Source organism: Topomyia yanbarensis, chromosome 2 (genome assembly GCF_030247195.1).
Source record: "Topomyia yanbarensis strain Yona2022 chromosome 2, ASM3024719v1, whole genome shotgun sequence".
In the NCBI taxonomy this organism is placed as follows: Eukaryota; Metazoa; Arthropoda; class Insecta; order Diptera; family Culicidae; genus Topomyia; species Topomyia yanbarensis.
In genome coordinates, this window is record NC_080671.1 from 315,822,621 (window position 1) to 315,842,750 (window position 20,130).

At 35.3% G+C, this 20,130-nt stretch overlaps 1 protein-coding gene across 11 annotated transcripts in view; it reads left to right on the forward strand.

The window, feature by feature from the left end:
- The window catches only part of LOC131683659 (synapse-associated protein of 47 kDa), a 69,704-nt gene extending 50,498 nt beyond the window's left edge, over nucleotides 1-19,206 (forward strand). For 9 of the 11 annotated variants that reach the window (XM_058965829.1, XM_058965827.1, XM_058965826.1 and 6 more), the window contains one exon: nucleotides 17,469-19,206. In XM_058965829.1, coding sequence (XP_058821812.1) covers nucleotides 17,469-17,596 — 128 coding nt within the window. In that variant the 3' untranslated portion in view covers nucleotides 17,597-19,206. Of the gene's footprint in view, nucleotides 1-4,994; nucleotides 5,127-15,061 lie in introns of all 11 variants that reach the window. The other 2 variants (XR_009304545.1, XM_058965836.1) reach the window with 2 other exon arrangements.
- Nucleotides 19,207-20,130: the final 924 nt, after the last annotated feature.

Below are 20,130 nucleotides of genomic sequence, written 5' to 3' on the forward strand. Positions count from 1 at the left end.
AGTGTCTGGCTTCAATCTTAACCGAGATCGTTGGGATTCTCTAAGGTTCTAAGGCCTAAGGTCACGTCTTGACGTCAGTTCGATACATGCGTTTATGGATCGATGACTATAGCTCTGATTTGGAGTTCCTTCTCGCAATCGACTTTTAAATTGTACACATGATCAACATCTGACTACTACCACTACTTTAACACGACGAAGGTGAACAACGCACGTCGGATATTGCAGCACGCGCCGACAACGACCGCGTGTAGCCGATAGTCATGAGCAACTCAATTAGAGTGTGAAATGCGTAATCTCCTGAAGTATGTGCTATGGTAAGGTAGCGTCAAGTAAATTTCATTAAAGTTTGCCACAATGAACTAACCGAATTTGTGTGATTCCAAAAACTTCGCCATACAACACGCATGAACTGTTCATCAAACCCGCAAGTAACATACTTGAGACAATATGATCCCCATATTATGAACGTTATTGATTCAAACGATAAAAGTCTTTGATTGGGACCACCACTTCAAAACTGCTGCTCGTTTTCTTGATTGCAGACTTTTCTGACATTCGCGCTTGAGTTGTTGTTGTTGAGTTATCTGTTGTCTAAGCAAAACGTAAAGCCTTGGTACTACATTCCGTTACGGAACTTGGTTTTGTATTTCGACAGCCATTGCAACCGACTATTAGCGTACAAGAGTATAAGACAATTACAGGGCTTGTGCTGCGATCTTATTGATCGCTAAGAATCCTTCCTGTCCAGATAAAACAATAACGTTACAGCTTGTCCGTCGGGTCTTGCTGACGCATCTTACTGCAGCGTGTTGAGATCCTCTTTCTTGGTGGTGAAACATTGGGTGCGTTATCTAGCGCACCTTGGGGGTCGCACAGTGGCCGGAGACCGGACAAAACCTACATTTCAAATATTGATATTTTTAATTTTTCCTACGTTTCTTATGTATTAAATGACATATTCTCCAAATTTTGTGACAATCGAATGAGAATTGAATTTTTAATAGAACTTTAAACATCGCTGTGTCAGACAATTCTAATGAAATTAATTTTCGAAATCACAGTTATCTATCCTCACTTCAAAAACATGTTGCTCTTTCAATTTTAATTCGATTTGAGCACAACTAGTTTCATTTTAAAGGATATTTAAAGAGCTTTCAAAATGTTCACCGAATTTGATTCCAACTATGTAATATTATTACAAATCTATCTTAAGCGGGTTGATAGCAAATTCCTTTTTCACAAATGTGTTCCGAACAATCAGGTGAAACAGTTCGGAACGGTCACTTATTAAACATTCTACTATTTAAAATCGACATTTTTGAATGTTTGCTGACATGGAGGAGTATGGTGATTAGTGCAAAATAACAACTGAATAAAACGTAAACAAACACTTTTTGTAGAGATTGAAAGTAATTTTATCCAATTATTATGTTGTTATATCTAGTTTTAGTTATATCCAATCAGTAAAAAAAGATTTATCATTAAAATGGTATTATGCTTATAAGAAAGGTTCTATAACACTGTTTGGGAAAATTTATCTCATTTCTTATAACTTTTGACAATAAAAATGAGCTCAGCACCCAAAAATCACCTTGACATGTAATTGTTAGCCAGATTGGGTAATTTATTTGGTTTTGTCCGGCTTTTGTTCGAAGACCCGCCACTGTAGGTCGTTTTCGTTCACATCCATGTCGTCATCGGTACTGCATTCATGTTGCTCACGGTCGGATGTTCTTATTTATTGTTTGTGCTTACGCGTCGCTGTTGTAAATCCTTCTTCATCGGTATTTGATTTCTTATTGGTGGTGTTGCTTGTTGGTTTGGGAACATTTGTTGTTATCGTTGTTGCTTCGATGTTGGTAATGGCAGTTTGTTTAGTGGGGCCCGATCATTCTTGAGCTGGTGTTTGTTACTGCCCAGTCGGCAGTCGTTGGTTTACCAACCGGTTGTGGTTTAGCATACGACGGCTGTGTACCGGCTTTGGTCGTAGTAGGTGTCGGCGGTAAAACATGATGATGAGTTATGTTCTACCATAGACCATGCGGTAGACTTGGGTTCAACGCCCAACTCCTACTCTGCAGAAGGCAAAGAATTCTTCCCATTTCCTTTCGATCATGCCCACATGAGCCTGCCTAGTTCTAGTTTTCCGTTCTAAGTTTATAACTGATTCGCTCTAGAATACCTATCCGTCTTTCAATTTCATTGCTTTCGTTTCTCTTAGTCTCAAATTTGCCCAAAATAGCCAACATTATTTCAATACTGTCAACATCTAGGGTGGATGTACCAATAGTCGCCATACTTAAGGAAAACTTTTGCTAAAAAAATCGATGAATGGACCTATGGGCAATGTTAATACATTAAACAAAAGCTTTCAATCCCTACTTCATAGGAAAAATATAAATATGATTTAATAACCAATTTATGTATTCAAATCCGCTTGTACCACTATAGGAACACATGTACCAATAGTGGTGCAATCGCTAATTTCGGTTCCTATTGTTTTAAATCCCATTGATTTCTTATGGGACTTGCAACTATAGGTACATTAGATCAACTATAGGTGCAAGGGAGCTCAAAATCCATAGAAAATCAATTTTTTCAATTATTATTTGAGCAAATTTCAAGGATAAAAGTTTTATTGTCGCATAATTTTAGTTCGATGAATCGATAAAAAAATGTTTGTTGGTGGTTGGTACCTTAATTAGACGTATAACCCACTACTGCAACTATAGGTACACTTCAACTATAGGAGCACCCACCCTATATACGTTGGAATACTGTTTAAAATATCATTACATTCGACGACGTGTTTCAAATTGTTCTGCGAAGCGAATGATTCTGTTTGACTAATGTTTTTGAACACAATCAGTACTGCATGACGTAAATGGTGGAATCGCACCGCATTAACTTCTGCTACGTTGAGCATCATGTTCACCTCCATTATTTGCTCCACTTCACGAATTGCTGGTCTTACCGGACAGTTAACATAACATATAAACTTGCTTTGCATTATCGCTCATTGTTTGTTCACGTTTCACACACTAGGTAGAAGGAATCTATTTTTGCTTTTGCAATAAGATCAAGCGGCGCGCGGGTAAATTTGATCACTTGTCCTGCTATAGCAGCGGAGCGATTTCTAGCTTCTGAACTGAGCGAGATGAGAAACCGGACTGCAGGCCAATCATTGTGGTCTATCGTGTTTAATACGCCAACTGATGTCAGGATGTTTGTTGTTTGATGTTGTCTAATTCATTGTGCAAGTCTCCATGTTATATTACGCTACCGAATTATGAACCTTTCGAAACCAACTTTGATATTCGCTACATTGGAGTTCAACTAACAGGAACAGAATATAGAGTATATCTTGTAGGCAATATTGAAGAGCATTATGACTCGATATTTTTAGCATCCTAAAGGTAGTTTTCATCATTTTTTTTAAATTAAGAAGAGGTTCAAATCACCACAACGTTAACAAATTTTGGATTTTTTGTGGGCCTATGTAAAATATAGAAGGAAACAGTTTTAGGATTCAAAAAGCTTATATTTTCGTCTTCATTTATAAATTTCACCAAGACGAAAAAACAAAATAGCGCCCGTGGTGACTTTCTGTCTAAGGTTAGATGTGCGTGGAATTTCAAAACTGCGTACATGCTGCTGCCTCTGGATCGATCTAAAACACAAATTTAATAAGGCTCTATAGTAAACTAAATTTATTAAAAGAATGACCTAAGAACGAGTAAAAAAATTCAAATTTGACGTAATGGTGCGATCTTTGACTTTGAGATCGATATTTTAGCCCTTTTTCTACTTTAAGGCTTCGCTAAAAATAGTTACAAAGAATTTGTAGATTTTATTGGTAATTCCTCCGATGAAAAAAGTTTTCTTTCGAGAGGTCAAAAGATGAAATCTTTAAATATTAATGTTTTGAGAAAAATACGTTCAATGTTTTGAGAATACTTTCGATGAAGCGTTCGTGGTAGAATGTCAATATTGTGTAACAATTACATGGCAGTGTGGGTTTTGAACATCACTAATTACGAATCTGAAGTCAGTTTTTTGAAATTCAAAATAACCGAACCCTACTTAAAAAATAAGTGGTATTTCAGCCAAAATCGTGAAAAAAGGTTTTATGATTTATAAACACGAATTTGAGTAATTTGTATCAAAATAAAAAAAAAATAAAAACGACGATTCCAATAACACGGACTAAAATGTGACTTTAACAATTTTGACCAAAAATTTTCATTTTTCACCGTTTTCTGTGGTTGTTTGATAACTCACGATTAGTCTGCGATGCCTTTACAGATCAATCTCAATAGATCAGCGAGAGACGTGGCGATGAAACTTGAATGAAACGAACATTGGAAAAGCCTAATATATTTCATTTATTGCCTGAAAGTTTGAGGACGATTCGTCTAATGTGCAAAATTTGACGAACCTTATCCTGTGATGCAATTTGATTCCATACATTCTAGAACACTGTTAAACTTCAATATACCTGTATAACTCCCGTGATAGGAAACCGTCCTCAAAATAATTTTTGTTTGTGATGCTGGTAGCATCCCTATTTGCTATATAATCGCTATATAGGTGGGACAGTTATGTGTATCACTGCACTTTAGTTGTGATATATTTCCAGTAAATTGTACTACATCCATTAGTAATTCGTCCTAAAAATTTACTGCTATCGATTATTTATTTCACATCTTTTCTCTTAGTTTGGATGAATCTTTCCAGTAGTTATTATCTGGAGCATGCACGATAACAGTAACGGCCTTCATCATAATGTAAGGAGACAATTCTATCAAATAAAGTAGGCCCTGTGTAAATCTTTGCACGAAGTTTCACCTACTCTATTTATTTAAATATATTTTGTAAATTCCAATCATTATTCTTGTGTCATCCTCATTTGGCAATGCCTATTCTATTGGACTATATCGAATTTATACACCCAATCTAGAAAACGTAAACCACATCTTTGGTAATTCCAGATTATCGTATCCAGAATGGACCGGTGTTAAGAAATTGCTGTAACATCCGATTTCCATAATATCGTTCCGACCACACTTCTTTCGGTATATGAATGCTACACAATTTGACAGCTAGAAGGCTATTTATCTATAGTATGATGATCAATTTTCTATAAATTCTGTAACCTTCTTCACACTTGACGTGCATCCTATCCAAACCTTTCAGCAATATATCGGTGTTATCCTTTGATCTGCACATTCCACAAACCACTAGTCAAGTCATTATGTACTAATATATATTCTAGTATCGTATCCCCCGAAATTAGTCGAATAGATTTGTGTGTCTAAGTCAATACTACAAGTAGCATCTATAGTTGAGCTGAATCTGCATCTGAACAGGAAATACCAACTTTTATACAAACATGTAGTATAATGGCAAACACGATTTACAGCTTTGTGGAACTCACTCGCTACTCATAGCTGAACGGTAATATGCATACCACGTCAATATGTCTAGCTTTGCTGCACTGGTTTGCTTTGTGGACATGTATGCTAACTTATACCCTAACTAGTGAACTACTGTATATGTGCTCCTTTTCTTATTTCTGTAATCACCTGTCCTCACTACAATTCATATTGGTTACAATAACAACTCTTGTCTATTCGAATCTGTAATTTAAGATGTTCTGTTTATTTCTGTTAAATTTGTATTAGAATGTTTTTTTCTTTTATATTTCTTTTTAATTTTAATTGTTAAAAACACTTTGCATTATATATTAGGGTGGGGCAAAATAATCGTTTTTTCAGCACAGCACTTTTTTGGTTCCTTTTGGGGTCCCAAACAACTGTGCAAAATTTTGGGTTGATTGGTGTTGACCCGGCGTAGCGCATTGCGTTTGAAATTTGTATGGAGATTAGTATGGGAAAACCTACATTTTTGCATTTTTAATTATACAGACTACAATTCTTCCTGTAGTATGCCAACAAATAGATAGAAGTGTAGTCCAGGATATGCTGAACAACTTTGCCGAAGGATGTATGGTGTTAGAATGTCTCTAAGCCGAGTTATAGCTGTTTAAAGTTCAATACATCGAATTAAATGCCAAAAAGCATTTTTATTGCCAACACTGCGGGTGTACCAATGGAATTTCATTTAGAATTCCAAAATAACATTATTTATTTTAGATTTACCACATTGGTATGTTTGGATGAATTATTCAAAAACCTTAGCTCAATTTCATGAGGTAGTTGAGCAATAGGGCGTAGTGAGGGGTGATGGGGGGGACTTTAATATGTAGAAATTCGAACTGAAATGTTGTCGAGTTGGAATGTTCAGATGAATTATTTCAAAACATTTACACATTGTCCTACGCATAATAGTAACGATGAAATAAAAATTACTGTATCCATTTGCCTTGACTTTTATCAATAGAAGTTATGTCACAGACAATCAAATAATGTCGAGTTGATATGCCAGAGGATTATATTTCGGTTTAATACGCATTATGATTTGATAGCATGCTCATTTCTATGCTGTTCGATTACGAGGCGTGAAGCTAATTTCTGGATTTCAACATGAAATCCACCAGATCCCTACATCAATTTTTGCTTCAGGTGATTGAACAGCATCGAAATGAGCATCCCATCAAATTATAGTGCGTATTAAACTGAAATATAATCAATGCAATCCTCTGACATATCAACTCGAATCAGTTGATTCAGTCTGTAACGTAACTTCTATTGATAAAAGTCAAGGCAAATGGATACAGTATGTTTTATTTCAACGTTACTATTATGCGTAGTATATTGTGTAAATGTTTTGAAATAATTCGTCTGAACATTCCAACTCGACAACATTTCAGTTCGAATTTCTACATATTAAAGTCCCCCCCTCCCCCTCACCCCTCACTACGCCCTATTGCTCAACTACCTACGCTCATGAAATTGAGGTAAGGCTTTTGAATAATTCATCCAAACATACCAATGTAATAAATCTAAAATATATAATGTTATTTTGGAATGCTATATGAAATGCCATTGGTACACCCGCAGTGTTGGCAATAAAAACGATTTTTAGCATTTAATTCGATGTATCGAACTTTGAACAGCTATAACTTAGCTTAGAGACATTCTAACACCATACATCCTTCGGCAAAGTTGTTTGGCATATCCTGGACTATACTTCTATCTATTTGCTGACATACTACAAGAAGAATTGTAGTCTGTAGAATTGAAAATGCAAAAATGTAGGTTTTCTCATACTAATCTCCATACAAATTTCAAACGCAATGCGCCACGCTGGGTCAACACCAATCGACCCCAAATTTTGCACAGTTGTTTGGGTCCCCAAAAGGTACCAAAAAAGTGCTGTGCTCGGTTGATGTGGCTATGATTACGTTTTCCCATATAACAATGCCCCACCCTATTATATATCTTATGCGACAAGTTTTTGTACTTAAAGGTTTGTTCGAATTTTACTAAAATCTGAAACCTAGATTAGACAGGTTTAAGCTATATCGTTGAAGAACACCAAATTGTAATAAAGTTTGTTCAAGTCGCTAGTCTTATGTACCATATTTTTGATGATACAAAAAATAAAAGGGTAAGATTTGAGATGCTTTCAAAAAATATCTTTGTATTTACTAAATCGTCACTCTTTCACTATCTTATGACAAACGCGATTTAGCATATTTGGATAAAAACGATTTTCACAGTTTGAACTAAAATATCTTGACACTTATATGGTTGAAATAAGTCCACTCACCCGTGTCATAAGTGTGTATTAATGACACAGTTTGTACGATGTATCACAATTGTGCATGGAATTTTTTGTAAACAAATAAAGCATCAATTATTAACTTTCATTCATATTTTCGGCCTAATTTGGTCTAGCAATAATCGAGAGAGGCATTTTAAAGGAAACTGCTTAAGAAATCTAGAAAAATAACATTTGTTGGTTACAATGTTTGCCAAATGTGCGATATTTCCAGTTGAAAACTGAAACATTTTTCACGCAGCACATGAATTTTTATTTTGAAAATTATTATGTCATTGTGCTCCTTAAACATTTTTACACAGAAAAACACTAACACTTCAATATATCTTGAGCCAATCTCAACAAACTGTGATTTGAAGCAAAAAGCTCACAATTTCTAATAACTTTTCTCGCTATACCTTAGTGTTTGTCATAAGATAGCAAAACCAACCGTACAGTTTTTGGAGAACTAGGTGGTCAACCTCTCATCTCAAAATTTTACTGAAAAACGCTTTTAATTACTTATCCAAGCGTTAAATTGTGCAATAGCATTCAAGACTAATTTTCAATAAGTTTTTATTAACGTTGAAATGAGTATTAACAGCATGAAGAATTATAGTAGTTGAAGTCATAGCTAATATGAAAACAAAAAATTTTGAAATTAAACATAATTAAAGAAGCCGGTTTTTATATCACAGCTTGCAAAGGAAATAAAGTACTGATCATGGACACCAGTGGTGTAGCCATGGGGATTTAATTGGATTGAAAAATATACTTGCATACTTACCTCTGAAAATGATTTAACAATTAGTAGTAAAATTTTATTATTTAAATTTATTATTTCACCACATATTGACTTCTGCCCGTCTATTTTGTTTCTTGCTAATCAAACACAAATATTGAGGTTACAGCGATTGCAAAATACAATCATGTGATTAATTTTAAAATGTAACAGATACACTTCCTCTAGTTTCATGTTAGACGCATTACAATGGATTTCTGTGAAGCAAAGAATTTATTACTTGACAATGGCGTTCATTTTTAAAATTATGAATGGAATGCTACCTCGATATTTGTATGATCGAATTGAAAGAGGATAGGTACAACGCTAGAAACGCGTTTGATGCAAGAACACCAAACATATTATTTAGTAGATCACAGAAATCCTTGTTGTACAGAGGAATAAGTTTTTTGCAATTCGATGCCCAAACATATTAAACGTGCAACAACATTGGCGAAGTTCAAAACACTATGTATTTCACACGTGAAATCTGCTTTGAAGATTTTTTTTTTGATTTTTATATTTTGGAGTTATTTGAATAACTATGTAATAAAGCGAAGATATTTTTTCTCTTCAATTATTTGCATTCAGTAACACTAAATTAGTATATTCGCTATGATGGATGATGGATTTTCGTTACTTGTTTATTAAAGTTATTAGATGTCTACAGAAGTCTGAGCCACGCGCGCGCTAAGCAGATAGAGACTAACTTGAAATCGAATATGGTGACCAGCACTAAGAGCTTATCGAATTGAATCGAAGCTTTTAGTTTCTGTTGTGATCAGGGTCTGATTCAATGATAGAGTTGTGATAGCTTTGCTCGATAATAGAGTTAATCTCAGTTATTGCTGCGATAGTGGTAATAACGGAGTTAGTTCGTTGAGTATGGGGCTTGCAGGCCCGTGCGCAAGGGGAGGGGGTTTGGGATATCGCTGTCTAGAGAAATTTTACCGCCGATGATTATTCCGTTGGAGTGGCAGCAAAATGGATCGCGAAAATCGGCATCGGTATACGGTAAAATACCGCCGCCGAGAAGTTCTCAGCACCAGCTAGCAGATAAATAGGAACGACTAGCACCAAGAAGGATAAGAAGCCCGGTGAAGGTGGTTGTAAACAGATGTAAATCCTTATGGTCGACGCCTCCGGATCGGTTCATGTCTTAACAGGTGACGATATTAGACCTGAGTAGGTCAGATATATCGCGAAGGTTGGACAGCAAGTAAGGAAAAGTAGCTATGGATAAAAACATGATGATTAACACAAAACAAAATAAGCAAGAACACAATCTCTACTAAAGCAGTACTTAATTGTTGCTCCGGATGGATGAGGAAGGCGAGAAACAAGAGGTTTAGGTTTAGTCGGTTGGCTTAGCAATTACTACAAACCAATCCGAATCCACCACGAGTCAGCAGGCAATGCACAGTGGTCGAAAATGCCAAAAATGTGTACTTAATTCACCATCGAATATATTCACATGGTGTGCTTGGAGGAATTGTTCGTATGAATATTCCCCGCAATTTGATAAAAATAAAATTGAGGCATGGCTTACTATTATTGAATTAGAAAAAAAACCTTTTTGTACTGACGAGGTAGAAAGTTGGTGTCTTTGACAAAATTTTAGAAATGCTCACAATAAAGAATTTTGTTGAACAACTTGAACTTGTGGGACTTAAGGTTATCGATTTATAAAGCGTTTTCTAAGGCAACCCCCTCAAATTTAGTTTTTAATATAACTTTTTTCACTGTGACTTTTCGTGCAAACGATGTTCCAGACAAATGTAGAGGTATTAAAACCACATAATATTGTTAAAGACTGCATGTAAAAATTGAATTATTGTTGAAGAATGCATGTAAAAATTTTACCTGAGATCGGCGTCATTTTTTCGAGCATTTTACTCATGACGTCATCTTGCAATGCTCAATGAGGTGGGACCATCATCATTATCATCAGAAATGTTAGCAATAGGCACCGCACCGTGTCATAAAGTCCGAGGTCATATCGTAAGAAGGGTGGTGCGCCGTAACGTCCGGGACATTACGACGCGTCATAGCATCCGAAAAGGGATGTGCGTCATAATGTTCGGGATTATATAACGCACACTTATTTTCGGATATTACAACGCACCTCTTGTGCGACTTCGGTTTCGGATTTCGTTTGTTTAGTTAGGACTTCAAGCTTGAAGTTCATTCGCCCGAAATTTCGGATTCTATGTCGCAGTCGATATCCTGGATAATGTCGTAATGTACCAGGCCATATCATCCCAAAATAATATGCGTCATAACATCCGGGACATGGCAACGCACAAAAATGCGTCATAAGGTCCAAAAATAAATGTACTACTGAAAGTCCTCAGTCATCCTACTATCGGACATTATGACGCAGGACTACTTTCGGATGTTGTGCCACAACAATAACTTGCGATGTTTGATGCATTCTTGCTTTCAGATTTTACGACATATTCTTGTACGTCGTAATGTCCCGGACGCTATGATGCTCCATATTTTGGGACATTATGATGCAGTACCTGTGTGTCACAACATCCGACATTATGAGACACTGTGACTGTGAGAACCACGCTGTCGCGTTACGTCACTAGGTGACTTGACTGTGAAAATAGGGCCCCACAACACGAAAGAGTAGCGTATAAGCAACCGTGAGGGATAAGGTGGTTTATTACTTTTCTCATTTTTTTCTTCAGGTCCAGATTATTATTTTAGACTACCCCTAGCGTGCGAATCCAAAATTTTCAAGCCTTATTCTGCTTGTGTACATTTGTCGTTTAACAACTCAAAGTACTCCTTACACTTCTATATAATAGGTCAACAACCCCGGTCGTTGATTGCTGTAGGTTCCGGATACTTTTCTACTTCATGATCGTCTTTTTCAGCTGCTTTCAGTTCACTACACTGTTCCGACATGTAACTACTGCGAGAAATAAGCTCCTAGTCTGACTCTGCTCATCTGTTGCTTGTTGGCAGTTCACATCGAAACAGTTGTTCCACTGATTTCCTCGTGTGTTATCCAATATTCATGACAGCTGCACTGACCACCTCCTGAGCCTTCTGCCACGTTGCGATCTGGTAATCGGTTGGTTGTTGGTAGTTCTTCAAAAACATTTTTCATAAAGGCAGAATTATATATCTAATACTTTCCATAAAGTAAGACATAGGAGAACCCGGGGGGTATTCGGACCTATCTAACCAAATCGTCTCTTTAGGTAGGTAAATGTGAACGAATATATCGGTCAAAGATCCTAAGTATTAGTTTGAAACCTCAGCAACACTGCCCATGAAAGCATAAGAGTCCCATACTGAAAACAGCAAGCCAAGAAAAACGGAGTTCAAGATTTACATTTTCATTGAGCCTTATGGATGGGACAACCATGTTTAGGTATTTTTTATATTTTCTAAACAGAATACAATCTAACAGAACAATCCATATGGGACTTTTATGCTTTTATGGACAGTACATTTTGGAGCCGCAAAAATTTATTTGCTCCACCTCATGGTAGCACTACGCGATGATTTGAAAAACTACGTTTTTTTCATCCTTTTATAATGTAGGGATCATTCGGACTTCTCTGCGGGGTTATTCAGACCGTTATGTTTTGCAATGGAATTACGCTTACCTATGAAGTCTTTAATGGAGAAATTCATAAAGAAGGAAAAAAAAATAAATTTCGTTAAATCTGGTTAGTCACAGCTGTCGATTGGCGCACCATGTATTTTCTTTGCTGTGGCGTGTGCAGTCGTGTACGCAGATGCAAGCCACTGAACGGTGGTTGATGCAATAGTGGTCTTAGTAGCGCCGTGCGCTCATTTCGCACAAAAGTGGTGAGCACCTTGAAAACAACCGTGTTTTCACCAAACACAAAAATCATTCCATAAAATAGGCTCCTCAAGTTTTCCATAACAAATATCTATTATTTTTTCACTTTATTTGTTGCTTGAATCGCGGGTTTACCAATATAATGAAAGACATCCTTTCTAAAAAAACTGAAGACTTGAGATTCAACTGTCAAAATTAATGTTTTAAAATAGCCGTTTCACAAATATGTACAGCCGTCAGAAAATCTTAATTTTTTGTCATTTATAATAAACTGTATTAATTAGGGACCATTTCAATGTAATCCGTGATAATAGCGCATCCGCATTCTTTCACGTGTTCCTATGCGTTGGCAATATTTTACTTTGATACCTAAAATAACAAGCACAAAAACATTTAAAAACGCTCATCGAATCAAAATATGTATCCGTTACGAAGATTTTCTGTCCCAAAAATCGGACTCTCAGCTCAGATCGCTGCAGTATGGAGCTTTCTAACACTGCAGCATTTTGGGTAATTTATCTCCGTAACTAAATAATAGAATATACTCAACATACCTTGATATCTTCATTATAAGTATGGGAAGCTTTCCTAATTTATAGTTCCCAGAAAAAAGTGCTAGAACAGGGATTTTCTGTCCGAAAGTTTTTTGTAAAATATGTTTGTTTACGCGATCATTGGCAACACTATTGCACAGTGATTCTCAACGTGGGGTCTGCGGACCCCTAGGGGGCCGTAAAGTTGTCCAATATGCGGAGCTTACTATTTTCTGGTATCATACAAAAACTTGGTATTAATTTATTATTGAGGTATTAAGCAGGTATTGAAAAAACATTCTTCAATACCTGCTTAATACCTCAATGAGGTATAATACTTTATTTTAGTAGGTATTACTTATGTATTCCAGTGATTTTTACAAATACCATATCAATAGCTTATTTAATACCTCCATACAGTGAATTCTGTTATTGGAAGATTGAAAAAATGTGTTATTATTAATCATGCATTATAATAACTCGTTTCATTATCAACTAGTTATTCGTAGAACATGTCTGTGTTATTATTTTTGGTATTTTATATCTTATGTAGAGTTTATTAACACCATAATGTGGTATGGAATACCTGAATTTAGTATTCCACAGTTTTTTCCTTCTGCTTAGTTGCAGCTCTACATCTTATATTCATTTTACAGGAACTTTACCAAAAAGGGTGTAGCTTAAAAATGGTTTTATTCGTGTAACTTTTACAATATTAATTTTTCGTGAAGATGACCTTAGAAATATTTTCAGATATTTATCGGGAGAACAGTTTATCTCCATGTACTGTACCACTAGCTTCTTTCGTTAGGAAGTTATTATACTTTTTACTAGAAACGATTTTTCTAGTAAATATTGCAAGATACGCAAAAATATAGTATTGGCTATTTTTTGGTGATGTATACTACAAAATATGATACTTCATATGGCAGAAACGTTATTTACTGTTAAGTGCCCTAATCGAAATTGATACTTTTTAAAAGAGTTATATTTTTATGGAAAAGTTATCATAACTTTGAAACGAAAATAGTAGTTTTGCAGTTGGTGTACAATGTACATGAACAAATTATGCGACCCAAAATAATCTTCAAGTTTTCCAAAGCTTACTTTAGTGTAAAATAAAATCTACTAAAGTTATATAAATATAACCGTTTTCAAGAAACATCCCAAAGCTAACATTTCGATTACTCGTACAATGAAAAGCATGAAATATAGAGCTTGCGTGGCTTCAACAAATTTGTCCACAATATGTTGTTCTACAACTTCATTGAAGACAGAAAAGCTCTCTCTCGAACCTTTGAAAAATTTAATTTTAGTTCTGACTAAAATTAGAACCACTCCAACTTCTGTTTAAATAAAAAGAAGAGCCTTGAAAACTTTCCTAATCATATTATGAAGCTAAGTTATTTGGTTTTGGCAAAAGAAATAATTCCCTTTTAAATTTACATTCTTGACCACTGCAATCGTTAAAACATACGGCAAATGATAAGAAACGATAAGTCGTATGGTTTATGCGGGATATTTACTAAATAACAGCGAATCATGCCATCATTAGCAAATTTTATGTTATGTAATTAATTTAAAAGTTTCATTTCATTTTATCGTAATATTGGTTTTCTTTAATTTAATCACGCCTTTGAAAAAGAACTACGAGTATTGTTTAAAAAACACCACGCAGCGCTGTTTCAGAACGGGAATACTACTAAACATCGCTTATTGTTAGATCCAGAAATATAGAATCTAGTGCAAACTTAGTGAATAGAGTTGCCAGATTTACTTACTGTGGCTATAAAGTAACTATCCAAATACTGAAGAACAAAAACCATTAGATTAAGGAAATCAGCTCAGCACTTACCTTTAGGCTGTTTGATTCGACTCTACATTTATTCGTTTTATTCGATTCATCGACTGGGAATTTGGATTGGTTTATCTGGCAACTCTGTTTTGTGCGTTATGTTTTTAAATATTAGTTGGTATAGTAGTAATATGCTGTACGTTGCTACGTTTTATCGATCTATTAATTAATAGTATTACAAGTTCGGCTTTAAATGTACACACATTTCCTCTTTCCTATGTGCTTCACGACTACTTAGTTGATATTTTGCGTTATTGTGAATCTAGAATTAATTAATAACACTAACTTTCTCTTTTCTTTCCTTTGCTTCTTACCTACGATTTACACTCAAACAGCCTAAAGACGTAGTCACAATATTAACAGATTAACTTAAAAAATCATAACGCCCGTACCAACAGGTGATAATGTTATTAGCAAGCAGACATTGCAATATTGATGAGCACATCTGATGTACCCAACTCCAAACAAAAAGAATTAAGATGACTCCGTAACGTAAACCCATCTTAGCATTATACATGAGAATCGAATAGGAGAATTGTTTCCATACGCGAGCATACGAACCAGCTCCGGTATCAAATTTTTCATGAGTACCTCAACTTTAGTCAAGTTACACTTGTTGTGAGCCGGGCAAATCTTGGTATATGGCTTTTTTTCAGACCGCGTTCATTGTTTAACAAATCAAGCATATTTTCATTTTGGCCAATTTTAGAACTATATATGTTAATGTTACTTAATATTTGCGGTAGACAAATTTATCAATCATATTTCAACCCAGAATTGTTTAAGCACTACCCAATATTGAGATAGTGAAATATTTTACTCAATAAGTGTACTTTTCTGTCTTGATGTGATTTTTCTCGTAACCTCAAGATAATGTTAATCCCAAAAAAACAACACAAACAGATTCCTCATAAAAATCCCTTCGTAAAATTCTAGCTTATCACTTGAAAAGGCATCACTATCAAACACCGTCTCTTATTGCAACTGGTAGGAGATAAAACACGAAACCCTTTAGTTCTAACTCATAACCCACCGAGGCCAAAATTCCTGCAAAAACTCGCTCTCCCAATTAATTGTGTATTCCCCACGGTTTGCTCTGTTATGAAACCTAGTGCTCATGTCACTGCTTCAGTATCAGTCAATTCAATTCGAATTTAGCTTATTATTTTCCATGGTGACACCTTTCCCTCCCACACAGAATGCCATCTCGAGTTGCTAAGCTACGAAACAGAAAGATTAGGAAACTGTAAAAAACGACATATTTCGCGTTAAAACTTACGAAAGATTATCACAAATAGCAGTATTCATATATAATAGCAAACTGAATAGAAGAGGATGAAATTACAGATTTTTTCAATGTTGTGCATTTCGTTAAATCTATACATCTTTGACGACAAAATAGTATATACAAAATCATTAAACAAAGAACGCTAACTAAATATTCCAGGAGGTAGAATGTTAAAAGTAAAAATGGAAATATAACAAAAATACAGATATCATAAATGTACTTATTTAAAAGAAAGTGTTTAATTCGTTGCAACTAAACAACAAAGATGAGACAAACAAACTGTAATGTAAGGGAAATGACAATACAAAACAACATCGTTGCAAATCAAGAGAAATCAAATCAATATTATCCATTCAGAGATCGCGAAACACATGACACTAGGTCGAACGATATCGAAGAAATAACGAATGGTACGATGTTTGGGCATTGGCTAGCGGATGATCGTAAAGATGGCTAAACCTTATAGATCTTATTTATCATGCTACAAGTGCAGATTTGTTACCAATTATGCATGTTTTACCCCAGTATGACGCTGATTCCAGGGTTCGTGCTGAATTTTGGCACATCCCACGACGCAAGCTTCTCGTGTATATTTCACAGTACCGCAAATATTCCGTTCTATAGCAACCTTTCTGTCATCCAGTTTTATCCGAATAATATAATGCAATAATCTGTATAGACAAATAAATTTTAAGGCAATTAAAAATAAGCTGTGATTTATTAAAATTGACAACCACAATGAAAAGAGTATATTATCAAAGGATCGGTTTGATGAAAGTAGCAAACGTAAAACTTATTTTAACCGAAGCAAAACATTACAAATCAAGGGTTAATAGCATTGTTTCAACTAAGCAAAATGACACTCACTCAAACAACATGTAAATATTCGCTATTGTCCAATTAGGACGACAGTACAGCACTAGGGACAATGAATCGATTCTCACTGATATTGTTGAATAATTTTATTTCAATCGTGTAATATGCAATTTCCACGTTTGTTTAATGTGTTACAAGCATCATCTACGTGACGGTCTTCATACTATGTCACATGTCAAAATTGTCTGTTTGCGTGTTTCTTTAAACGTGACTGATTATACGAACAATATGTTGATGAACGGCTTAGTTGATTATGTAACAAAATATAACTAGATATGGGTAGATTAAATAGTACAATAATAGTTGTCAATACTACGAATGCTTTACCGCAGGACAGTGCTTTATAGCCACAGTAAGAAAAAAAAGATTATTAGGTCAACCAGATTACGGGAATCATCTCTTATGCGTTTAATGCAACCTACAATCCTGTTGATTTTCGTTGTTTCCCAACCCACAAACCTAAGGTCTATTTTAAATACCAAATTTACACTTTTCCGTTCATCCCTTCCATAATACAAACAACCGAACCGAACACAAATCAAACAAATTTTGATTCGTACAAACGACAACTACTATAGAAGAGCAGTGGGAGAAGGACCTGGAAGCGGAACTGCAGGACTACGAAATGGTTAACGATGGCACCGATCGCGCCAACTGGGAGAAGGATGTCGATGAGCTGCTAGACGACGAAACCGACTTGAAATAAAACGAATGTTTCAATCAGTTGCTTTGTAATGTGATGAACTGTACTGTAAATAAGTAAATTATGTTGAAAATTTATGATATTTATTTGATTTAAAATTGAGTATTTAAAGAATCATTTCGCTGATACTTTGCATTGATTCCATTGTAAAAAAGATGCGATGTACCTAATATTGAACAGATTATTTGTGTTTATTTTTGGAATGAATATATCTGAAGGACACATCATTTTACAAAGTAAATGATACACGATTAATTGAAACAGCCTACCAACAGGTCTATACTGGTAAATGCGTACATATAATCTACTAAATAATGTGCAAAACTATGACAACTACATTCTCTGTGTAAAAATAGAACATATGTCCATTTTCAATGACGCATTCTTCGTTACTCTAACGTTATTCGTTGACAAGGAGCATTACTTTGAACCTAACGGCTCACATGCCACACGAAAACACTGAAAAAAGTCGCCAGTTCCTTCAGTTTATTCACGTAAACACACCTATTGATACAAACTCGTCAGCACAGGATGTCACGAGTATAGAATTGGTAAACAAATATTCATCAAAAACAGCAAATTTAAAAACCGTAAAAAGTACACTTACCTAGTCTAGAATTATCAAAGTACTTGGACTTGAAAGTTCAGTACAAAGAGAATACCTACACAGAAACCCTTACGCGGACTGTAGCATGGATCGAACAGTTGTAATATAAATCTTTAAAAATTACATGCATCAAGATAATTTTACAAACTAAACGAAACGTATTCCAGTTACTATTTATTGTACAATTTCAATAACCAAATAGTTAGGCCTGTCACATACGATTTAGTTTTCAGTCTGTTCAGATGTTTACCTACAGTTTATTCAATTCTATAGGCATTAATATTTTATCCAGTATCAGTTTCGACCCTGTTTTTTTTAATTCCCCAAGTCAATGTAATGTTGACTTTGACACATTTTCCACACAGGATTTTTCAGCCACACCGATCATGATAACTCTTCCAGTAAATCTCGTTCCACTCAAAAGCAGCATGTTTCGATTGATGGTTTACTAAAACAACGGTCAAACAAGTTTGCTCGATTGAATCATCTTAAGAGGATACAACACAAACACTTATATCAAATACAAGATAAATCGCACAGATTTAGAGAAGAATACCGTGACAGACAGAAGCTAGCCTGGTCGTTTTTTCAACCTTACATAAATTTACCGGTTTGCAAAAAAGCGCAGAAAAAAAGAACACTTAGCATTGGCTTGAAGCAGCATTTTCGTTCCACTTAAGTCACTTTGAAAGTTAGGCAAATCTGTTGAAGTACCTAATCACATCGGAGACAGGAATGCTAACCACAACCCAAGTCCGAACCGTATTTTAAACATATTTAGTTCTCTGTTTATCTTTCAATACTCAAATCCGACGAAGAAGAGAAAAACGAATAATACATTCTGTTCTGTATTCACTTAACTGAAAATAAGATTGTTTAATATATTAAAATGAAATATATACATATTACGATATACTACCGAATATTGAGCATTACATTATGTGTAAGAAACCAGTAATAACAGTAAATAAACAAAACAGAGGGATATTGTGAACATTACGAGAAATAGTCTGTACTTCATAATCTCTAACATACCGACAAACCATAAGCTGTTGGCCTGCAGGTTTTTCCTCCGTTGGTAAGTAGGTATAGAGATTGTAACTGACTCATGAATAGGTGTACGGTTATGCAATAGTGTGGAAATGTTAAGGTAGGTTTCGCTTCCCTATTGGTATGAATTAATCAACCTTATTCTACATTACGACAGATCGTGTTTTTGAACGAATGTAATTTGTAATCTGAATAACGACAACAAAATCATATGCGGGTCGGAATCGATCGAACCACATTTGTTCGAAAAATTAGTCGTAGAATAAGGTTGGTTATTGTTCGACTTATTTTACAACAAAAAAAAACAAATTACGCGCAACAAACTACATTGAGGAAAAGATGCTTAAGGGGTTATAGATCTTGTTGTGCGGGAAATTGAGAAAAAATTGAAATTTTCAAAGGTATGTACTTCACGCAGAAAAAAATAGTAAAAACAAATTTTGGTTTTAAATAACAATTTTCCCGTTTGATAATGCGTGGAACAAAACGATCGGCCCTATTCTGCGCGGCGTGTGACGTGAAACGACTAATCTCACCTCACTCTACCTGACTTTTCTCACCCAATTCTGAAGAGTCACTTCGGGTGACGTGAGACGCCCATTTAACCGCAATGGGAAATTTAACCTCACCAGAGTCGACTCTCGGAATCGGGTGAGAAAAGTCACGTAAAGTGAGGTAAGTTTAGTCGTCTCACGTCACTCGCCGCGCAGAATAAGGCCGGATTTGTTAAACAACATTGAATAAAATAAAAATCAATACATAACCAATCCCCTTGGTGAATGTAAAAGTCTTGTTTTGGTATTGTAGTATAACATTGGACGTCACTGCAAATGGTTCTTATTGTTCTGTCACAGTGACATGGTTTTGTTACTGTTTTATT